We start from the raw sequence: 17,290 nt of genomic DNA, 5'->3' as shown, positions 1-17,290 counted from the left end.
GCAACTCCCATTACAACAAAGTCCTCAGGATCGGCTGTTTTCTTTTCATATATCGAAATTGTGTTACTGCCCAAAAATAAAGTACATATGACAATAATTTTGGGACTTTTCTTATAACCATGTTTCTCATACTGGGAGTGCACATTAGATATATCTGTATTTATAACTACACCTCTGCGACATGCTGCGGGATACCATTCCTCAGAAACTGAAAATTTGATACAATAGCTGTCCTACCTGAGTTTGTGCTAGATGGGCAGTTGCCATGGCACCCAGATATGTTAGGTGATGGTGATGGCATAGTGTCCAGGCCTCCTGGAGGTGAGTGATACTCTTGGTGTGTTCATCAGACAAGATGTGGATTTGAGACAAAATCAGCAGGCATCTGGTCAAGAGAGTGTATTGTAAGACATAAAAAGAAATTACTTCACAGTAAAATTGTGTCTTGACTGCATGCAACACACACAACTGCTATTGTTACGTTGATGCCTCTTAATTGATTGATATTCTATTAGGGCAAAATGATGACTTCTGTACTTAGTGTCCCAAATGGAATTCACTGCATTGTACTTTATTACACAAATTGCATGACATGACATATGATTATCAGGTATGGATAAATATGAACATTAAGTGTGTGTGTGTGGGGGGGGGGGGGGGGGAGATGCTCACTGAAATCTGAGATAAATCAAAACTACATATCAAGAGAACATCATGAACAGGTAAATTTGAACTACATCTTACAGGGCCTCTAAACTACTTCTATTCTTCTCCAATCAGGATTACTTATTACGTATGTACCTATACCACTTATGGACTGATAAAAGATCATGCTATTTACACACCACAGTGATTGGATCCTCAGGAACCCTGCACCATGCCATAATGGGCACTGCACGTTCATTTTGAAAGCACTCTACATTTTGAGGCAGAAGATAAATGGTAAGTGTTTCCTTGGACTTCCCCTACTACAGCCTTCTGTATCTAGGTAACAATTTGAATATTTTGACCTCTTGTGGCCCTGATTTACAGTCCTGCTTTGAAGCCTTGCTTTTAGGTCCTCCCATAAACATGTATTTGAATACCTTTGTATTCCCCATCCCTATGGGGTGAGTGACTGTATACGCTGTTATTTTCGCACACAGATATTTTCGCGAATGAGGAGGTCCAGACATTTTCACAAGACATTGTTTTCGCGAATTGACACTGAGGCCTTCATAAGCGCTTTATTACCTTAGCACATGGTGACATTTTCGTGTTTTGTGTTGTGAAATTCGCTGTCCAATTGTGATTTGCGAAATTCGCGAAAATTAAACCCTCGCAAAAATATGAGCTTATACAGTAGTCTGTCATGTATTGACATGTTTCTGTTCTAAAAGCAACTTGTTACTTTGGATTCCCCTGCCCCAGAGAATGACTACTGCTACGTTTTCTTCAAAATTCTTGTCACGATTCATTAACCAGAAGATAACAATGTACAAACTTCACAGATACACTTGTGTAGGTATTCATGTACAGATGATAAACAACAGATTACAGATGATGGATGAAAATCAATGGCAATAGCTCATCAAACCTTAAGCTTAAAAGAACAATATTTCATCAAAATGGATTAAATCTTAACACAGATAACAAACATAAATGGAAATTGTGAATCCAGACAGACATGAAGAAGATATCAGCATCATGAATGATGAACAAACACTTAAACAGAGTGTTTATTTTACAGTCTAAAAATACATGAAGTACTTAACCTTTCCCTGCAGTGTAACAGCATTCTTTATCAATTGGTACAGTTATTAATTTGCCATTTCAAGTGTTAGCACAGCACGGATCAAACAAGCTCTAGATCTAGCAGTCTGTAATTTGATTTAAAAGAGTGGGTCTGGGTCCATGGCTAAGGTTAAAGCTTTTGCTGGGATTACAGTCTCGGGTTTTAAGCATGAAGGAGTACACAAAAGTTCAAGAAGAACATATAAATGACACCAGACTACCATAAAGAATGAGAAGTAGTGACATGGCCCCATATGTGATATCATAGATATGACATTCATATACATGGGAAGCCATTGACAATGTGCTTACATTTACTTCAGTTTATTGTTTTCTAGGACTTCAGACACATACCTCAAGCAGAAATTGTCATAATCATAAATATTGATATAATGCAGTTGTCATGATATCAATGAAAGAGAAATAATAATCCTTGCACAGGCTAAATACTGAGTATCTATCCAAGGCAGGATAACACAGCAAGAATTTAGCAATGAATGTTTGCAGCCTATTCATTATCTTGACTAAAGTCATGTGAACATTATAATGTCTGCTTCTCTGCTTCCATTCTTCTTTGACACTATAAGGCTCGTATTTTTCAAAATATTGCTGGCATTTGTTTGGGAGTCACTGTAGAGTATTGACCTCACAGGAAAATTTTACTATTCTCAGACATGTGCAATATGGCCCTAAGCCATACTAGTACAGTGCATGCCTCTACACTACCTTCAAGGTCATTACATTATAACCCCATACATTCTTAAATATTCCAGACTTTTTCTCTCTCTCACTGAAGTGATCTCCATAGTTGTTTTTATTGATGGCATTCAATATAATATCAGCTGTAAGAAACTGAACTTTTATCAGTCATCTGATAATACATCCTGCTTGATATGCATACAACCAAAAGAAGTGCAATATGTATGTATTGTGTTTGGCAATGTGGTACCTTTCTTCTTCTATGCACAATATTTCCCCTGCTTTCTTCATTTACACATTTTGACTTGGGCAAATGGCATCTCTTGTATGGATTAACTGTACAAACACAGATTTATCTTGATTTGTAATGCATGTATCTCATTGTATTCATGTGTTGCTTGATATCTGATGACAAAGTAATAAATCAAAATTATACAAATGACAAAAGTGATATCATACCTGACATGAAGTTCTGTGGTAAAACCATCATTCTTGTCTTTGCATTTGGCTATTATGTTTTGAAGAATATTCAGGGCTTTAGACCGCTCAGCCTGACAAGCATACAGAAGGGACTTTCTGTGTTTGAGAGAATAATAAATGGTAAGATGCAGTGAGTTATACACATTTAAAGCCAGAACGGATAATGCATAACCCCCTGCGATGGTGCATGCTCTAGAAAGCTGTCCACAGCCATCAAGCAGGGAGGGAAGAGCACTACATCCCTGGCTGTAAATCTTCCTAAGAAATGGATATTCCAAACAACAAAGCTGTGCCTACTGGGGCTGCCTTACACATGGCAGTTTCTGCATCTGTGGGACTACAAGCATCAGTAGGTAAGAGGGCAAAGAAAGGAATGCACACCCCCTTTTCACTTGAGAAACTCCCATGCCTGTCAGACCATGGATCTACTATACATGGACTAGAAACGAAGGTCTTTCTTTGATCCCATCATCACCGCCGCCACCCGATTATGTGTATCTCAATTAGTACATTCAGGTGCTTGGATAATAACGATTGTGCAATCATGCAAAGTCACTGACAAAAGAAACATTTTGCTCGTTGCGCTCTTATTTTGCTGAGGTGCCTTTTCAGACTCAACTGCCTTTGAATAAACACCGATGAAAGGGAGCAGCAAACCCAAAAACATGACAGTTTTCCTATCACAAAATTTAAAATGACTGAAGTGGACACTTGTGGACAAGCATGTAACATGGCTTAATGATAGGACATACATGTCATCTACGGTTATTGTCCATGTCTTCTCTGGAACAACGTGCGAAAAATGGAGAAAATTAGATTACAAATCACAAACAACCTGTCAAAATAATTGCTTTCTCTTGTAAAGTACGCGCATTTCCCAAATGAAATTACGTGAGCAATAATTTCCCAATGTACACTACAACTGCACATGCATTTTTCTTGATTTAAGACAATCACTATCTTCTGGGCATGTAGTTTTTAGACTTCTCAAAGCGTCGTCTTGTTTTTATCCAGGCTGGTTGTCGGCGGTGATGATAAAATCAAAGCAGGAAAGCACGCTTAAAATGCTTTTGTGACACTTATGACAGAAACAGGTGCATGAATTAATTACGAGCAATGAATGTCCGTGTGTAGTAGGTCCATGGTCAGACCAAGAAGGTTCCATAGCTGGAGTTCCAACTGGCGATCAATGTTCGACACTACCGTCTTGCTGAGCAATCTGAAGATTCATTTTGAACACTAACATTATGTTGGCCATATTTTGCTTATTTATTTATTAAATGAAATGAAATCTCACTTAATGATAAAGCATGTAAAACAAAAGTCAATCCCGTCCAGAAATTTGTGCAAAAGTGTAAACCAGAGCTGTATCACGTGAAAATGTTTAAAACTGTACCATCCTGAAAAGCCAGTTTTATCACTTTTCCACTTAGTTTCCGCAAATAAAACTAATATGGAATAATCTTCAATTATAATTATTTATTGATAGATATATCAGATTAGTGCCCGGGTATGCCCAGTCGAGTAATTTTCATCTTTATTTCAGCATTTTTTGCGCTTTTTTTATTTGCGCATCCTCGTGTCTGTACCACCTACCTTTTATAAGAAGGGATAGCGAAAAGTAATTACCATCACCAAGACATATCTTCCTTAGAAAGTGGCTAGGGATTATGCAATGAGACACGAGTCAATTGTCTTCCTATCTGCGTGGCAGATCCTGTTTGGCACATGCTTCAAATATTTTTGAGCGGCAGCATCGAATATCTAGCAAAGGAAATAAGACAGTTGTGAAATCATTCTCTTGAACCTCCTTGGTCAGACATACACTCAGGCTAGTCAAATCAAGCCAGGTGGAACCCAATACTTAACTACGGGTGATATCCAGGTGCTTTGACAAAAGAGAGCATCAGTAATCACAACTAACACTCTCACAGCAGAATAGATCCCCCCCCCCCCTCTTGGCTGCAGATTGCTCTCTCTCACTCTCAATGTACTGCCCACAATGAATGTGTGCACCTTGCATCAGAGTGAAATCTCTTCACAATTTGTGACAATTTATGAGTAGGTTCTATAGCATGATAATTGCACGCTTAGCATTTCTCTGGCTTTGACGTTCCATGCTCCAAGCCGCTCTTCCATAGTTTGGATATGGAGACCACAGAAGATGTTCTTGATTTGAACAATTTTAAGCTGTATTTCAGAGAAAATGTTGAAATCCTGTATGGAACTTGGCAGTAAAATAGTACGGAGCAAATCCTTCCAGTTTTCTTTAATCTTCATGGTACTTATGCTTCAGGACTGAAAAAAAGAAAATATCATTTGAAATCTCATACTTAAGTTTAACATTTAACCATCTTGCACACATTGGTGCAGTTTTGTTTGCCAGGCTTAGCACTTTAATATCAAATCGTTCAAATTAAGTACTGTATACGCCATACATTTTCCCCGAGTCTAATTTTCGCGAATCGAGACTTCTCGACGATTTCGCGAGTGGTTAAATTCGCGATCGTTGAGTCCTGTACTGAACGGAGAAATGTGTACGCATACGTCACATTCATATCAGGATCAGAGAGTCAATATTTTCGCGTGTTTTTAATTTCGCGAATAGCACCTGACTCGCGAAATTCGCAAAAATAAAAACCTCACGAAATATTCGGCGTATACAGTAATTGGCAAACGTGCCATGTTTAGTAGCATTTTACACGTAAAGAAGTACACTTTTCATTGATTTCTGTTTTCATGTCCTGTTCTCTGCACTCCAAATAATTGATGCTGAAAATATTGAAAGGGAACTCAAAGTAAATAGCTGCTCACTGGGTTTGTTGTGACAGAGGAGTGATGCATACTTAAACAGAAATGCTGTCTTTTGTCAAGAATGCAATTTATCAACACCTGTGATAGAGCGTATAACTTTTCTACAGAGCACGGGTACAAAGGAGAGATTTCTGTTTCTTCTCCTCTTTTCAACAGCAAAAAGTAGAACAAAAAAAAGAAAGAAAAAGAAAACTAGCTGGAACACACTCTAGCATAGTTTTTTATATGAAGATTAAATATGCCAGATATTACAATCTATGGATGTTACTTTTCCTACAGCCTAGTAAAGAAGCATTTCATCCACCTGCTCCTCCCACTAAGTTCCATAGGCAGGAATTCATTTAGTTGTTGCTAGGTAGGGCAAGCCCCTATCAAGCAAATCTATCTCCAAATTTCTTCTTGGAGCTAGAGTGACACCAAGCATGACTTCAAAGCATAGCGGAATGTTACACATCCCATTGTAATGCTTTAGAACCCAACCATGTGTTTGCATAGATTACGAAGAGTTGCCACTTCATCTATAACACCTTCCTAAGATGTACCCTGTGGAGCCAGGTAGCATACTTATGTCCTGTGTGCAAACACACACAAGATATTGGTGGAAATCTTTATTATCATTACTATTTTTTTTTTTCAGACTCAAAAAGTTAGGATACGGCTTATAAACAAGTGCACTGTCTACACAGAACTTTACAATATTGAGAATATTTTCATGATAATCTCCAAAATGAGGGTATACTGTATACACCACATATTTCACAAGCATAATATTTTAAAACTTTTGGACTTGAAAGACAATTTTGCAAATGGTAGAATTTGAAAAATGAATATCAGGGGTTTTGCACCTTGGGAGATGGCATGATATAATACAAATTGTCACTTGATTGCAGAACATTGCTTTGTCTGCATATTGATCTATTCATTGGATGTTAAAAAGTTGCCCATGGGCACACTGCAAAGTCAAATACATGATTATGTGTGTTAGTTATAAGCAGGTAATTTTCTGGGTTGGAAAGACCATAAATTGGTTGGGGTAGCGTATGGACCATATCTCAAATTCACTACATTCTATATTCTAAAATATCTTAAAAATAATGCAGTCTTATTGCCACTCAATACGGTAATTTATGATGCCAATATGATTGCTGAGTGGACTGATACTATTCCCATGCACTCACCTCAACTCAGTTGTGACCTGATCAATGGCTGCCAAGCTGTTTATGGCCTCTTGTGCTCGGACCCAGTCCACTTGGAAAAGTGCCCTCTGGAAAGCAATCTCCTGTTCATAGCGTTGCCATATCTAGACATGACCGCAGTTAAAAAAAATAAATAAATAACACATTGTATGTATTCAAGACACATATATTAGTAAGTGGCCCAGATACCACCGTATATTACACCCAGTGTGGTATTTCATAGCCAAATATTATAATAAAAATTATGCTGAAACCAATCCATTCAAAACACAGAGGTATTCTTCCAAGTTTCATTGTCCTTGAATACATAGTACATGAAGCTGCATTCCATATTTTTTATTATTTGTTTGAAGTAATGAAATGCCTTCTTTTTTTTTCTTCTTTTTTTTACATATGTGATGGTTCCATTGCAGATATGACTTTAGTTGATTGTGATGACAATAGTTGCTATAATAAAAATGATATTCATCACTACTGTCATTTTCATAAAATCAACATTGTAGCCGTGGTTGCTATGAGATCTGTTGCATGGTTTACTGATTTATTTACATTGCATAAGCTTGTTGAAGTTTGCCTTTCTTGATCTGAATTTTCCAACAGATTACATAAATTCAACACACAGGATTGGATACTTAGAGAACATGAGAAACAACATGTGTAGCACAGACTGTTGTGCATGTGTAGGTTGTAGCACTGTGATGAATCTTGCAAGGTATTACAAATCCAACTCAAATGGTTGCCAATGCTAAAATGTCCACTTAAAATCACCTTGGCATGGCGAGTTTGAGGAGGGAATCTGGACTTGGCAAATTGCAAGATCTCTGCAGCAATGCCAAGTTCGCCCTTATCAGCTTGTTGGCGAGCCTGGTTACAGACAGCAATGCACAGGGACTCACTGTCAATGACAACACTAGAAGCACTGGCAGACTTGCTGGAGAACATGTGTAGCAGCAGCTGATCACACAGGGATGACATGCTTCTGAGATGCACAAAAAAACAGAAAAATGTTTAAATAAGATTTTATTTCTAATCTAAATCTGATAATACTTGACCTATTAGTGACTAACTTACAACCCCACTCACTATTCTACTATTTCATCCATTCATTCCTAGTTCAATTGGCTGTTTTTGGCCTAGTGTATAAAGGACCAAGGTAGACTTGAGCAGGGTGGAATAACATGATACAAAGGATACAACTTTAGTAGGTATTCTCTTTGATATATTAAAATTTAATATACAGTTTAATAGGAGACATGAGACATGTGAGGTGATAATACCATTACCTCTTCCAAAAAACATATGATGCAGTATTTGGTACCCAGTATACCAGTCAAATTAACCTTTCGTTGAATCGCCTATTTTCTGTTAGCACTGTACCCTGGGTTACAAATAAAAAGGGCAAAAGTAACTTTTAGTGCTTTATGCAGGAAGATTTTGTTGTATTAGTAATCTTTTAACATAACAATAAATGAAAGGTGATTCTTTTAAAAAAAATCCTGTTATTCTATTTTTTTTTCTCTCTCTCTAATTACTGTGCAAAACAGTACACATTGTAATGTTAATGCCCTGCCACTACAGTCACAGTAAAGGTAGTGCATGCAAGTGCAGCTCATAGTGCTCAGCAGTAACAGCACCATTACCACTGCACTACCCATCATGATCAGAGAACATATAAAAAATAAGCAATCATGGGCCAAGTTTGTGGATTAGAATAAGTCTCTATCCAAATTACTGTCCAAAATTTTAATGAAATTTTTAGAAAAAGAATCAAAAGGAAATTATAATTATTTCTATTATTGTAATCATGTTAAACACATCATAACAGTAATGAATTGGCATTGGGATCATTATCACAGATTGCTAAAATTTGGCTGCCATTGTAGCAGTGTGTAAGTGTATGAGGAGAATCAACACAACACCTCATCCCAGGGTATGACAGTATCCTAGGTTACAGCATGCCTAATCATGTGTTTAGGTCCATAGCCCTTGTGAAAACATGTGAATCTTTTAATATCTCACAACATATCATCCTATGCCTGATTCTAGTGAAACCTCTGCTATTCTGTCAGTCTAATTATACTATATTTTACAAAGTCAATTTTCATACAGAGTGATATTGCACTCCTGCAACATTCAAACAATTAATAGCATTCTTGATATTTACAAAACTGGACTGCAATATGGACTTGTCAGTCACTTTTCTGTTTATAATACTGAATACATGTCACATTGATCTTTGGAGCATACTTATTCTTGGGGTTAACAAGATCCACATATTGCGTCAGAGTTCCCACCTATAGCCATACATAAACCACAATGCTGATTGCTGAGCAAGGCTGGTAGACACAAGCTGTGGCTGATTGTGTTGACAGTTGACTGCATCAGTTCGGGCCAGGAAATCAAATACACTATGACATGACAAAAAAAAAAACACCACAAAACAAAAATAAACAGGTCAAACTAGAAATATCACTGAATTTGATGAATGCCCCTGCCAAACAGCACTCGCTATGAAAAATATTAATCAAGTTCACATAGACATATTCCCACTGAACATTTGATATCCAAGATTTTTGTACCAATTAAAAGAAAAAGTTACCATGGCAATGCATCATTCAACAATGTAAAACAAAACAAAAAAAAAATAGGTCAAACCCTTGCAAGCATTCATGTTATTGGAGTCACATTTCTGAATTTCAAATCAGAAACTTAAAAAATAAGGAAGCTGCTTGTATTTCCTCAACAAAAAAATGTTGTTACCGTGGCATGATGCTATTTGACATTGACAAGAGATGTAGTTTGCACATCTGCATAGTATCCTGTAAATTAAAGTGAATATTTTTGCGTAATTTTTCATGCTATATCTGGTAAAATTAATTTTGCATGGTTCTGATTTCGCAGAATCAGCGATTATAATATATATGATATTACATATTTCAAGCAAAAATATTTGTACACTTTTATTTTCATACTAGTTTGATGTCGCATGAAAAGCATGAACATTTCCACACCACAAAAATTTGCACTTTACAGTAACTGAAATTCAGGTCAAATGCTCAAAAATTACTTTTCACCTTGTATTGTGAATATATCCATCAAACCATAGCTCACAAACTTGAATTATGCTTAGATTGTACAAAGGCAAGGATTAGTATAAGTCTTACACAAAGTTGATTGGGACCACAGCATTTAAATGGACCTGCTGCAGATACATAACGGTAACTTTCAAAAGCTTACTTTGAAGGGGACACACCATTGAGAGCTTGATTTTTCGTGTGGTTCTGCATATCCAAACAAGTCAGGTACTGGAAGTAAGAGAAACAACAAAACACAAATACTTCACTGCATGCTTAGAGTTGTCTGACAGATATGTGTTGAGCCACTGGAGAGACATTTTTGATTCACCTCGCAAGATGTAATGTAAATTCAATGCAATATCTTTGCAGGAATTGTAAGATAATTTACATTGGCCTAATATTCATGACACTAATTTTATTTAACTCTTTACAGATGATGCAGAATGACAATACACTCTGTGCGTAGGATTCATTTTATACACAAAAATAAAAGTATACCTTGATAGCTCAACTTAAAAATCCAGTGTTCTTGGCAGTTCTCAAAGCAATGCTTTATTCAATGTGAATGATGAGATTCAATTTATGAGCCAGTTAATCTGTCACTATCAATATCACTCTCACAAAGTGCACAGTTGTCTGGAATGATGCCACAACTGGAAAATCAACAGCATGTCAAGACAATATGCCTAGAACTACATCTAAACTTTATGGGAACATCTGAAGGAATGCAACAGCTTTGTTCAGATGATGAAGTTGAAAGCCTCAAGTAAAAGAGAGCATGTACTGAATATTCATTGTTTACCACACGACAGGAAATTGTTCTTTATTAGTGTCAAAAATCCTATTCTTGTCTTCTCCATGATGTACCACTTAATCTTTTCTTAACCGATATTTACAGTTTTGAACTGTGAACAACGACATGCTTGTCTAAAGATATGAGACATCTCTCAATCTTACTGGTAGATGCAGCTCAGCTGACTTGGTGATAGAGTGGTCAAGGATATCTGAGATGTCAACACCCTGTTTTTGCTCCAGGCGATACAACCAACCCTGAGGAATGAGCAAAGAAACATATCCAGGAATATATGTATAACTATACATATATATTTTACAGTATTTTAATGAGTCATGTCATCAAATTTTGCAACTGGACTAAATAGAAGTTGTTAATTACAATAGATCAGTGTATGAAGAATCTAGAGACGTCTAACCTCAGGATTAAGGGAAGTGACTGCATGATCAAGTTGAAAATGCTTAGACATAGTGCAGCATGATCACCTGTATTTAATCAATATCATAGTAATGACACAATCCATTACCATCATTATGATTATCTGATTATTCCATGTGGTTGTTGGACTGTTGGGGACACTTTGGCTGAAATGATTCAGTGTAGGTGCGCCCAATCAAGACAGAAAGAAAAATCACAACCCTTTACAGAGTACAAAAACAGGAGACCTATAATTATCCCTGAAACTTGACAGATTATTACTGGTGAAAATGGCTTATAAAATCATATGACTATCAAACATCCCTTTTCTCTCTTCTCTCTATTACAGCTATTCCCTTCTCTGTCCCTCATATTCGTCTTTGCACACTCCTATGCTAAACTTGACCAGTGAATTTATTGTACATTTATATGGGCTAGAGGCTGAAGGGACTTCTTTTTTCTGTCGTAGCTCCTTCAATTCCAATGAGAATTTTCAATTTTCAATATACAGTTGAACCTCTCGTATCCGGACAAGTCGAGACCGGGGCTCATCCGGATAAGGGATTTGGCCGGATACGGGAGACTCAATGCTTTATACATGTACATATACATACACATGTACTGATGTAGCCCGTTGTAGTACCACAGATAGTAATGTGTATCCTGCAACCTTTTCATTGTTACACTCAGTAACAGACCCCAAAATAGAAGTTCGTGTTTGCAAGAATGAAATCATTTTCTTTTATAAATTCTTGGGATGATTTACCTAAATGATTATTAAGAAATGTATCAAGTATATGTAATTCATGTGTGTTTGTGTAGAAGTTCTCAAGGAGTTGGGAATCCCCCTTTCCTCCCGTAATTATTTTTTTTTTTTAAATCACGGCGAGATTGTGTCCGTATAATAGAGAGATCCGGATAAAGGGAGGCCGGATAAGAGAGGTTCAACTGTACTACGTTACTCTGAGGCTGCCATCCCTGTCGAGCACACTGTTTCTTGATGACAGTCTCCTCTACTCTTACCACAAAATATGTCAATGTTTACACGTATATGTTATTTATTGTACCTGTATGTCTATTCAAATCATAGTTAAATTGTCATTGATCTACTGATTTTGTTTTCATTTGTACAACTTCACAAATAAAAATAAACTGAAACTGAAACAAATGAAGTAAAAAGGACCACTGACATTCATAACATTATATTTCTTTACTAATCACACTTTATAGCCAAAAGATGACAGCAACTAAGATATTCCCATTCCAACCCATACTCACCAGGGCATGCTGTAGGCATATGTTGTCATTAGCTTTGTGGGCAACACGAATGGCTTCCTTCAGCACCAAGAGGGCCTCCTCTCTATTAAAGTAAGACAAAATGAAAACATGGGAACACAATAACCCACCAGATAAAATTACTGGAACTAGAGAAATAGCATGCACTTTAGTGCTCCTATGCAAACCTCAAAAAATGTGCAGTTTGAACATCCAAGTTCATTGACCCTATCTGCTAAAATATTGAAAATCCTTCATAAAATCCACAAAAATTCCTGGATCACTACCAAAATCTACTGTTCCTTGTCATTCTTAACCTTTCCTGTAAGTTTCATCCAAATTCATTCAAAAATTTTTTGAGTTATTTTGCACACAGACAAACACACAAACAAACAAACAAACAAACAAACAAACGCCAATGAAAACATAACCTCCTCCCTTGAAGGAGGTAATAAGAGAATGAAGAGGGGAAAGGGATGGGCATGAAAGAAAGAACATACTATGGCATGTCACAAGAGGAACCATTGCACAACTTACTTGTGGTCAAGTCTGCAGTGAAGTCCTGCCAGGTTGAGGGCAGCATAGCGAAAATTTTGTCGCACCTCCTCCTGGTCATTATTGTTGCCTGCATCTCCCTTCATTTGGGGCATCATGTGATCAAAGTATTGGTGCAAGTTATGGACGGCACCACAGAACTCGCTGATTCGAAGACAATTCAGGTATGAAAGATAGTACTGGATATGGATGCAAATATACAAGCACACACAAACACACATGACACAGAAAAAAGAAGAAAAGATAAGAAATCATATGGCATTTCTTTTGCTTCTTCTAAGAGAATGCGACAAGCAGAGCTTCTAATATTCTAAATTCCGATCACTGAAAATGACAGTTGTTGAGATGTGTTTTCAGGTGACTCATTGCAATAAGTACATATCACTGCTGCATTCATGAATCTCTGCTTGACATTCTATCCTCTTCATGACTCATTGTTCTCCACAGCTCTGAACACAGCGTGCTAAACTACATACTTTCTATTAAAACTCGATCAAAGACTACCAGTATTTAAGGGAAGTGAGATAACAATCATAGTGAAGTCATTGTTACACACAACCCATTACAAGTAATGCTCCTCAAGGAATACTTTCATATATGTCAGATTTACTGACACCTTATCTTTGAAAACAATGTGAAAATAAAAATATTACTTTGGGTATTTTCTCATAATCATTCCAAAGTGAAATGTCACAGTGAGTGCCACAGTGCTACATTGTATGTAATTTTAACATGTAAGGCAAGCGATGCACAATGATTTGAACTTCTACCACAAAACACTACTTAAAAGACAGTCGTATGCTTCTCATGGTAGGAATTGCACTTTAAACTGTGTGAATAATCAAGACTAGCACATATCACCATACACTGCATTCTAGCTGCACTAATTGTTTCACTCCAGTATCATTTGTTTGTTTAGTCTTGACTTTTAAGAATGCTGTATCATACTATTTTGTGCTAAAAGTGTGCATTGACAGTGATCTAATGTTTCCGAATTGTGTCGTAAAATACTAAACAAAGCAAAGAAGCTGCTTTCATTGACTACCTTGCCTCACAGCCCAGAGAGTACTACAGCACACTACATCATGCTGTTTTAGTCTGCCTAAATGCATACCAGGCTAGAAACATCCAAGACTGGCAGTCAGAGTCCAACGAAATGTTGAATAGGCCATGTTTTGTTGTTGTTGTTGTTGTTTTTAAAGGTACCAGAACTGTTTGTTAGAAAGTGTGACCTAGCACACTGCTGCATTGTTTGCTACTGCATTTTCAATTACAAAACAGGAGCTGTTCTGGCAGATCATTAACTAACAGACTTACTGATAATTTATAGAAAGTATCCCACACATAATGCACCCTTAGCCAGCACTTTCCAAGCTACTATACTCACGAAGATGCTAAAGCAAAATCGTGCCAAAATTGCTCAAATTAGAGAACAAAATATGTAATCCCACTGTCAGGGCCACAAGCCCAATGTGTAAAGCATGCGTACGGGATACCTTGAAAAGCACACTTTTAAACTTTTAATAATTAAGATGGCTTCCCCAAGCTCATGCTTATATGCATTGTACAGTTGTAAAGTACAGTAAAGCATGCTGCAGAACAGCACACCATACTTTGAGCCGGAATGCAACCACAGTCAGTGTTTGTACATAACGGCATGAAGTTCTGCAAACTCACTGTTTCTGGTAAGTCTGGGTTCTTGTGAGAGAGTTCATTAATCTGCTTTTGGAGGACATCAGGGGGTAGTGCCTTCGCTTCATCATTCTGGAGAAAGTTGGCCTGTTGAGCAATGAAATGTTCTGCCTGACGCCTTGTGTATGTCTTCTGTGATGGGAGGTTGCCATATCTGCAAGGTGCCATGTAAGAAGGGGGCTAAAGGTGACATTTACACATTCTAAGACATCAGGTTAGAACAACAAACACTGAACTTCTTAGAATTGCTTTGAATTTGTGGTAAACTTCTCTAAATACTCTTGGTGATATTCACATTTGCTAGGCCCTTTCTATTCATAAAATAATTTTCCTATTTTTGGACACCCAAAAATATTTGGCATCCACTTTACAGTATACGGGAAGAAGCCAGTTTGTGCACTGATTTCAAAGCAGTACATATCTTTTTGAGATTTGATTCCCTGTAAATATGCATACTTTGCAGTGAATATATATTTTAAAAAATCCCACCAAAAATGTTTGAGTCAGTGGCTCAAATGAAATGAGACCATGGGGTTGGATTAAAACCATGGATGAGACAGAAGACTAAGTAGCCCAAACAGCAGTAACTTGGCAATGCTGCTGGGTACTGAAATCAGTGAATGTTTCTGGCATCGGTTGATCCACAGTAATGTGCATTACAGCTGCATTTTTTATTAAGAGCACTTTTGCCTATTTTACTTTCAACTGCCTCTTCATATTTTGCTTCTAAAATAAACTCATGGAAGATTATCCAAAACATGCTAATTGCAACATCAAAGTTTATTTGCAATACAGTGGTCATCAAACACAAATGACATAATCCAACACTGGAAAGCATGCTTCCAGTTTGTGTGTCCTTTCTGCAACCCTGAAAATTAGATTCCTGTCATATGCTGGTATATTGTAGAGGTAGGGAATTCATACCTTTCCTCTGAATAATGAAACTAGAAACTTCTTTGTGATGGAGAGGGAAACAATACCATAGATTTCCTGTGAATCTATTAGGACCTCAAAAACAAAAATTGAAACCATTGTTCTTGGTCCAAAAGGGGAGCACATTCTTGAATGCAGCAGCTTGAATGACAAGAGTTTAGTTTTTAATTTCTTTTTTAAAAACTCTGAAATGTATCAGAGCAAAATTTCATACATGATGTTGGGAGATATTATTTTTCAACCATGCAAAATTTGTGACATTTGCAAAAGGGATATGACCTTAATGAAAATTCATAATTAGGTGTATATATTTTTGAAACTGCAGTGGCTATCTCCTACTGACATATACTGTCATGTAAATTTCCAAACAAGACTAAGGAAATGCTTTAAGTGTATCTTGATTATTTCACCAGTACTTTTTATTCCTTTCTTTTTTCCTTGAACGCAAAAACAATAAATTTCTCTTCCCACCTTCACCTATGACCATGAGTCACATGTTTCAGTCAGGTTCATATGTCTGGTCAGTGGAGAATTCCCCTATTCACAGAGTAGTTTGGAAATCTAGGAATACATGTATAACAGCAACAGGTAAGGAAAAATATAGCAATCCCCTCCCCCAAAAATATCCAGCATCTGAAAGTTTACAGAGGCGACTCACAAATCATCTGGATTCTCACAACCAGTTCCTTCCAGCTCGCCTCGTGTCATTTGCGTCCCCTCTGTTTCCATACTAACATCCATTTCTACTTCACCCAAGGTCACAGCTGTGTCTGATTGGTCTGCAACCCCTCCAACACATCTCTCAATTGCTGTGATGGACTTGTCTGCTACTGGCTGTGGCTTCCGCCCAACATAGGTCTTCAGGGCAGAATAGAGTCTCATTGTCTGGCTGAATGATAGTTTGTCGTAGGTTAGCATCATGCGCCGCAGGAACATGCCTGGAAAGTGTAATGATATGTGAATTCAAGCACTTTTTGCTTAGAATTCTTGGAAAAAGTGTCAGATATATAAAAATATACATATTAATGACACTAGGATGTTCAGAATCAAGGCACACAAACAAGAGTCTTTGAAAGAATGGGGAAAGTTAGGGAATTAGGAAAAATCAAGCAGCTTTTATAATCCTTGTAAACCAAAACTAGATATTGATTTTCAATCCCAATACTCCTGAAAACTTTTATACAATTTTTAGCTTGAAGGGGATCTTCAGTGATGAGGACACAACTTATCAGCAGTCACGCATCAAGCATTATATCTCAGCAAATCTTTTGTCTGCACTGGAAAGTTTTCAAGGTGACTTATTAAAACATCATTTATTATGGCTACCATGTATTTGCTTTCAGCATCTGCAAACAAGAAAGGTACTGACCAGATTTAGTATCATGAAGCACCGGAATGGGATGTATGTAACTTTTCATTGTACACCAAAATATTGAAAAAGCTATCATTATTTTCCCACTTCAATTTTCAAATATCAATTCACTGTGGGGTCATTAATGACTCTGGAACCATACAGCTGAACACATGTACGAGCAGTGACCATCAAGGAAATATGAAGAGAAAGTTACAAAATCATCAACATCAAA

At 37.1% G+C, this 17,290-nt stretch overlaps 1 protein-coding gene across 1 annotated transcript in view; it reads right to left on the bottom strand.

Moving 5' to 3' along the window:
* Window positions 1-17,290, bottom strand: part of LOC139725068 (anaphase-promoting complex subunit 5-like) — a 104,497-nt gene that overhangs the window by 81,371 nt on the left and 5,836 nt on the right. Inside the window, exons 4-14 of the mRNA XM_071636156.1 lie at window positions 16,363-16,642; window positions 14,757-14,925; window positions 13,062-13,258; window positions 12,528-12,609; window positions 10,997-11,089; window positions 10,200-10,267; window positions 9,257-9,370; window positions 7,731-7,941; window positions 6,945-7,066; window positions 2,932-3,048; window positions 238-385 (exon numbers count right to left, since the gene is read on the bottom strand). Of these exons, the coding sequence (XP_071492257.1) occupies window positions 238-385; window positions 2,932-3,048; window positions 6,945-7,066; window positions 7,731-7,941; window positions 9,257-9,370; window positions 10,200-10,267; window positions 10,997-11,089; window positions 12,528-12,609; window positions 13,062-13,258; window positions 14,757-14,925; window positions 16,363-16,642 (1,601 nt within the window). The remainder of the gene's footprint in view (window positions 1-237; window positions 386-2,931; window positions 3,049-6,944; window positions 7,067-7,730; window positions 7,942-9,256; window positions 9,371-10,199; window positions 10,268-10,996; window positions 11,090-12,527; window positions 12,610-13,061; window positions 13,259-14,756; window positions 14,926-16,362; window positions 16,643-17,290) is intronic.

The sequence above is a fragment of the Diadema antillarum genome, unplaced genomic scaffold (assembly GCF_040938485.1).
Source record: "Diadema antillarum isolate AM-2024a unplaced genomic scaffold, OU_Dant_1.0 seq00000014_RagTag, whole genome shotgun sequence".
NCBI classification, from domain to species: Eukaryota; Metazoa; Echinodermata; class Echinoidea; order Diadematoida; family Diadematidae; genus Diadema; species Diadema antillarum.
The sequence above is the reverse complement of the archived record's forward strand: the minus strand, read 5'-3'. Positions and strand labels throughout refer to the sequence as shown.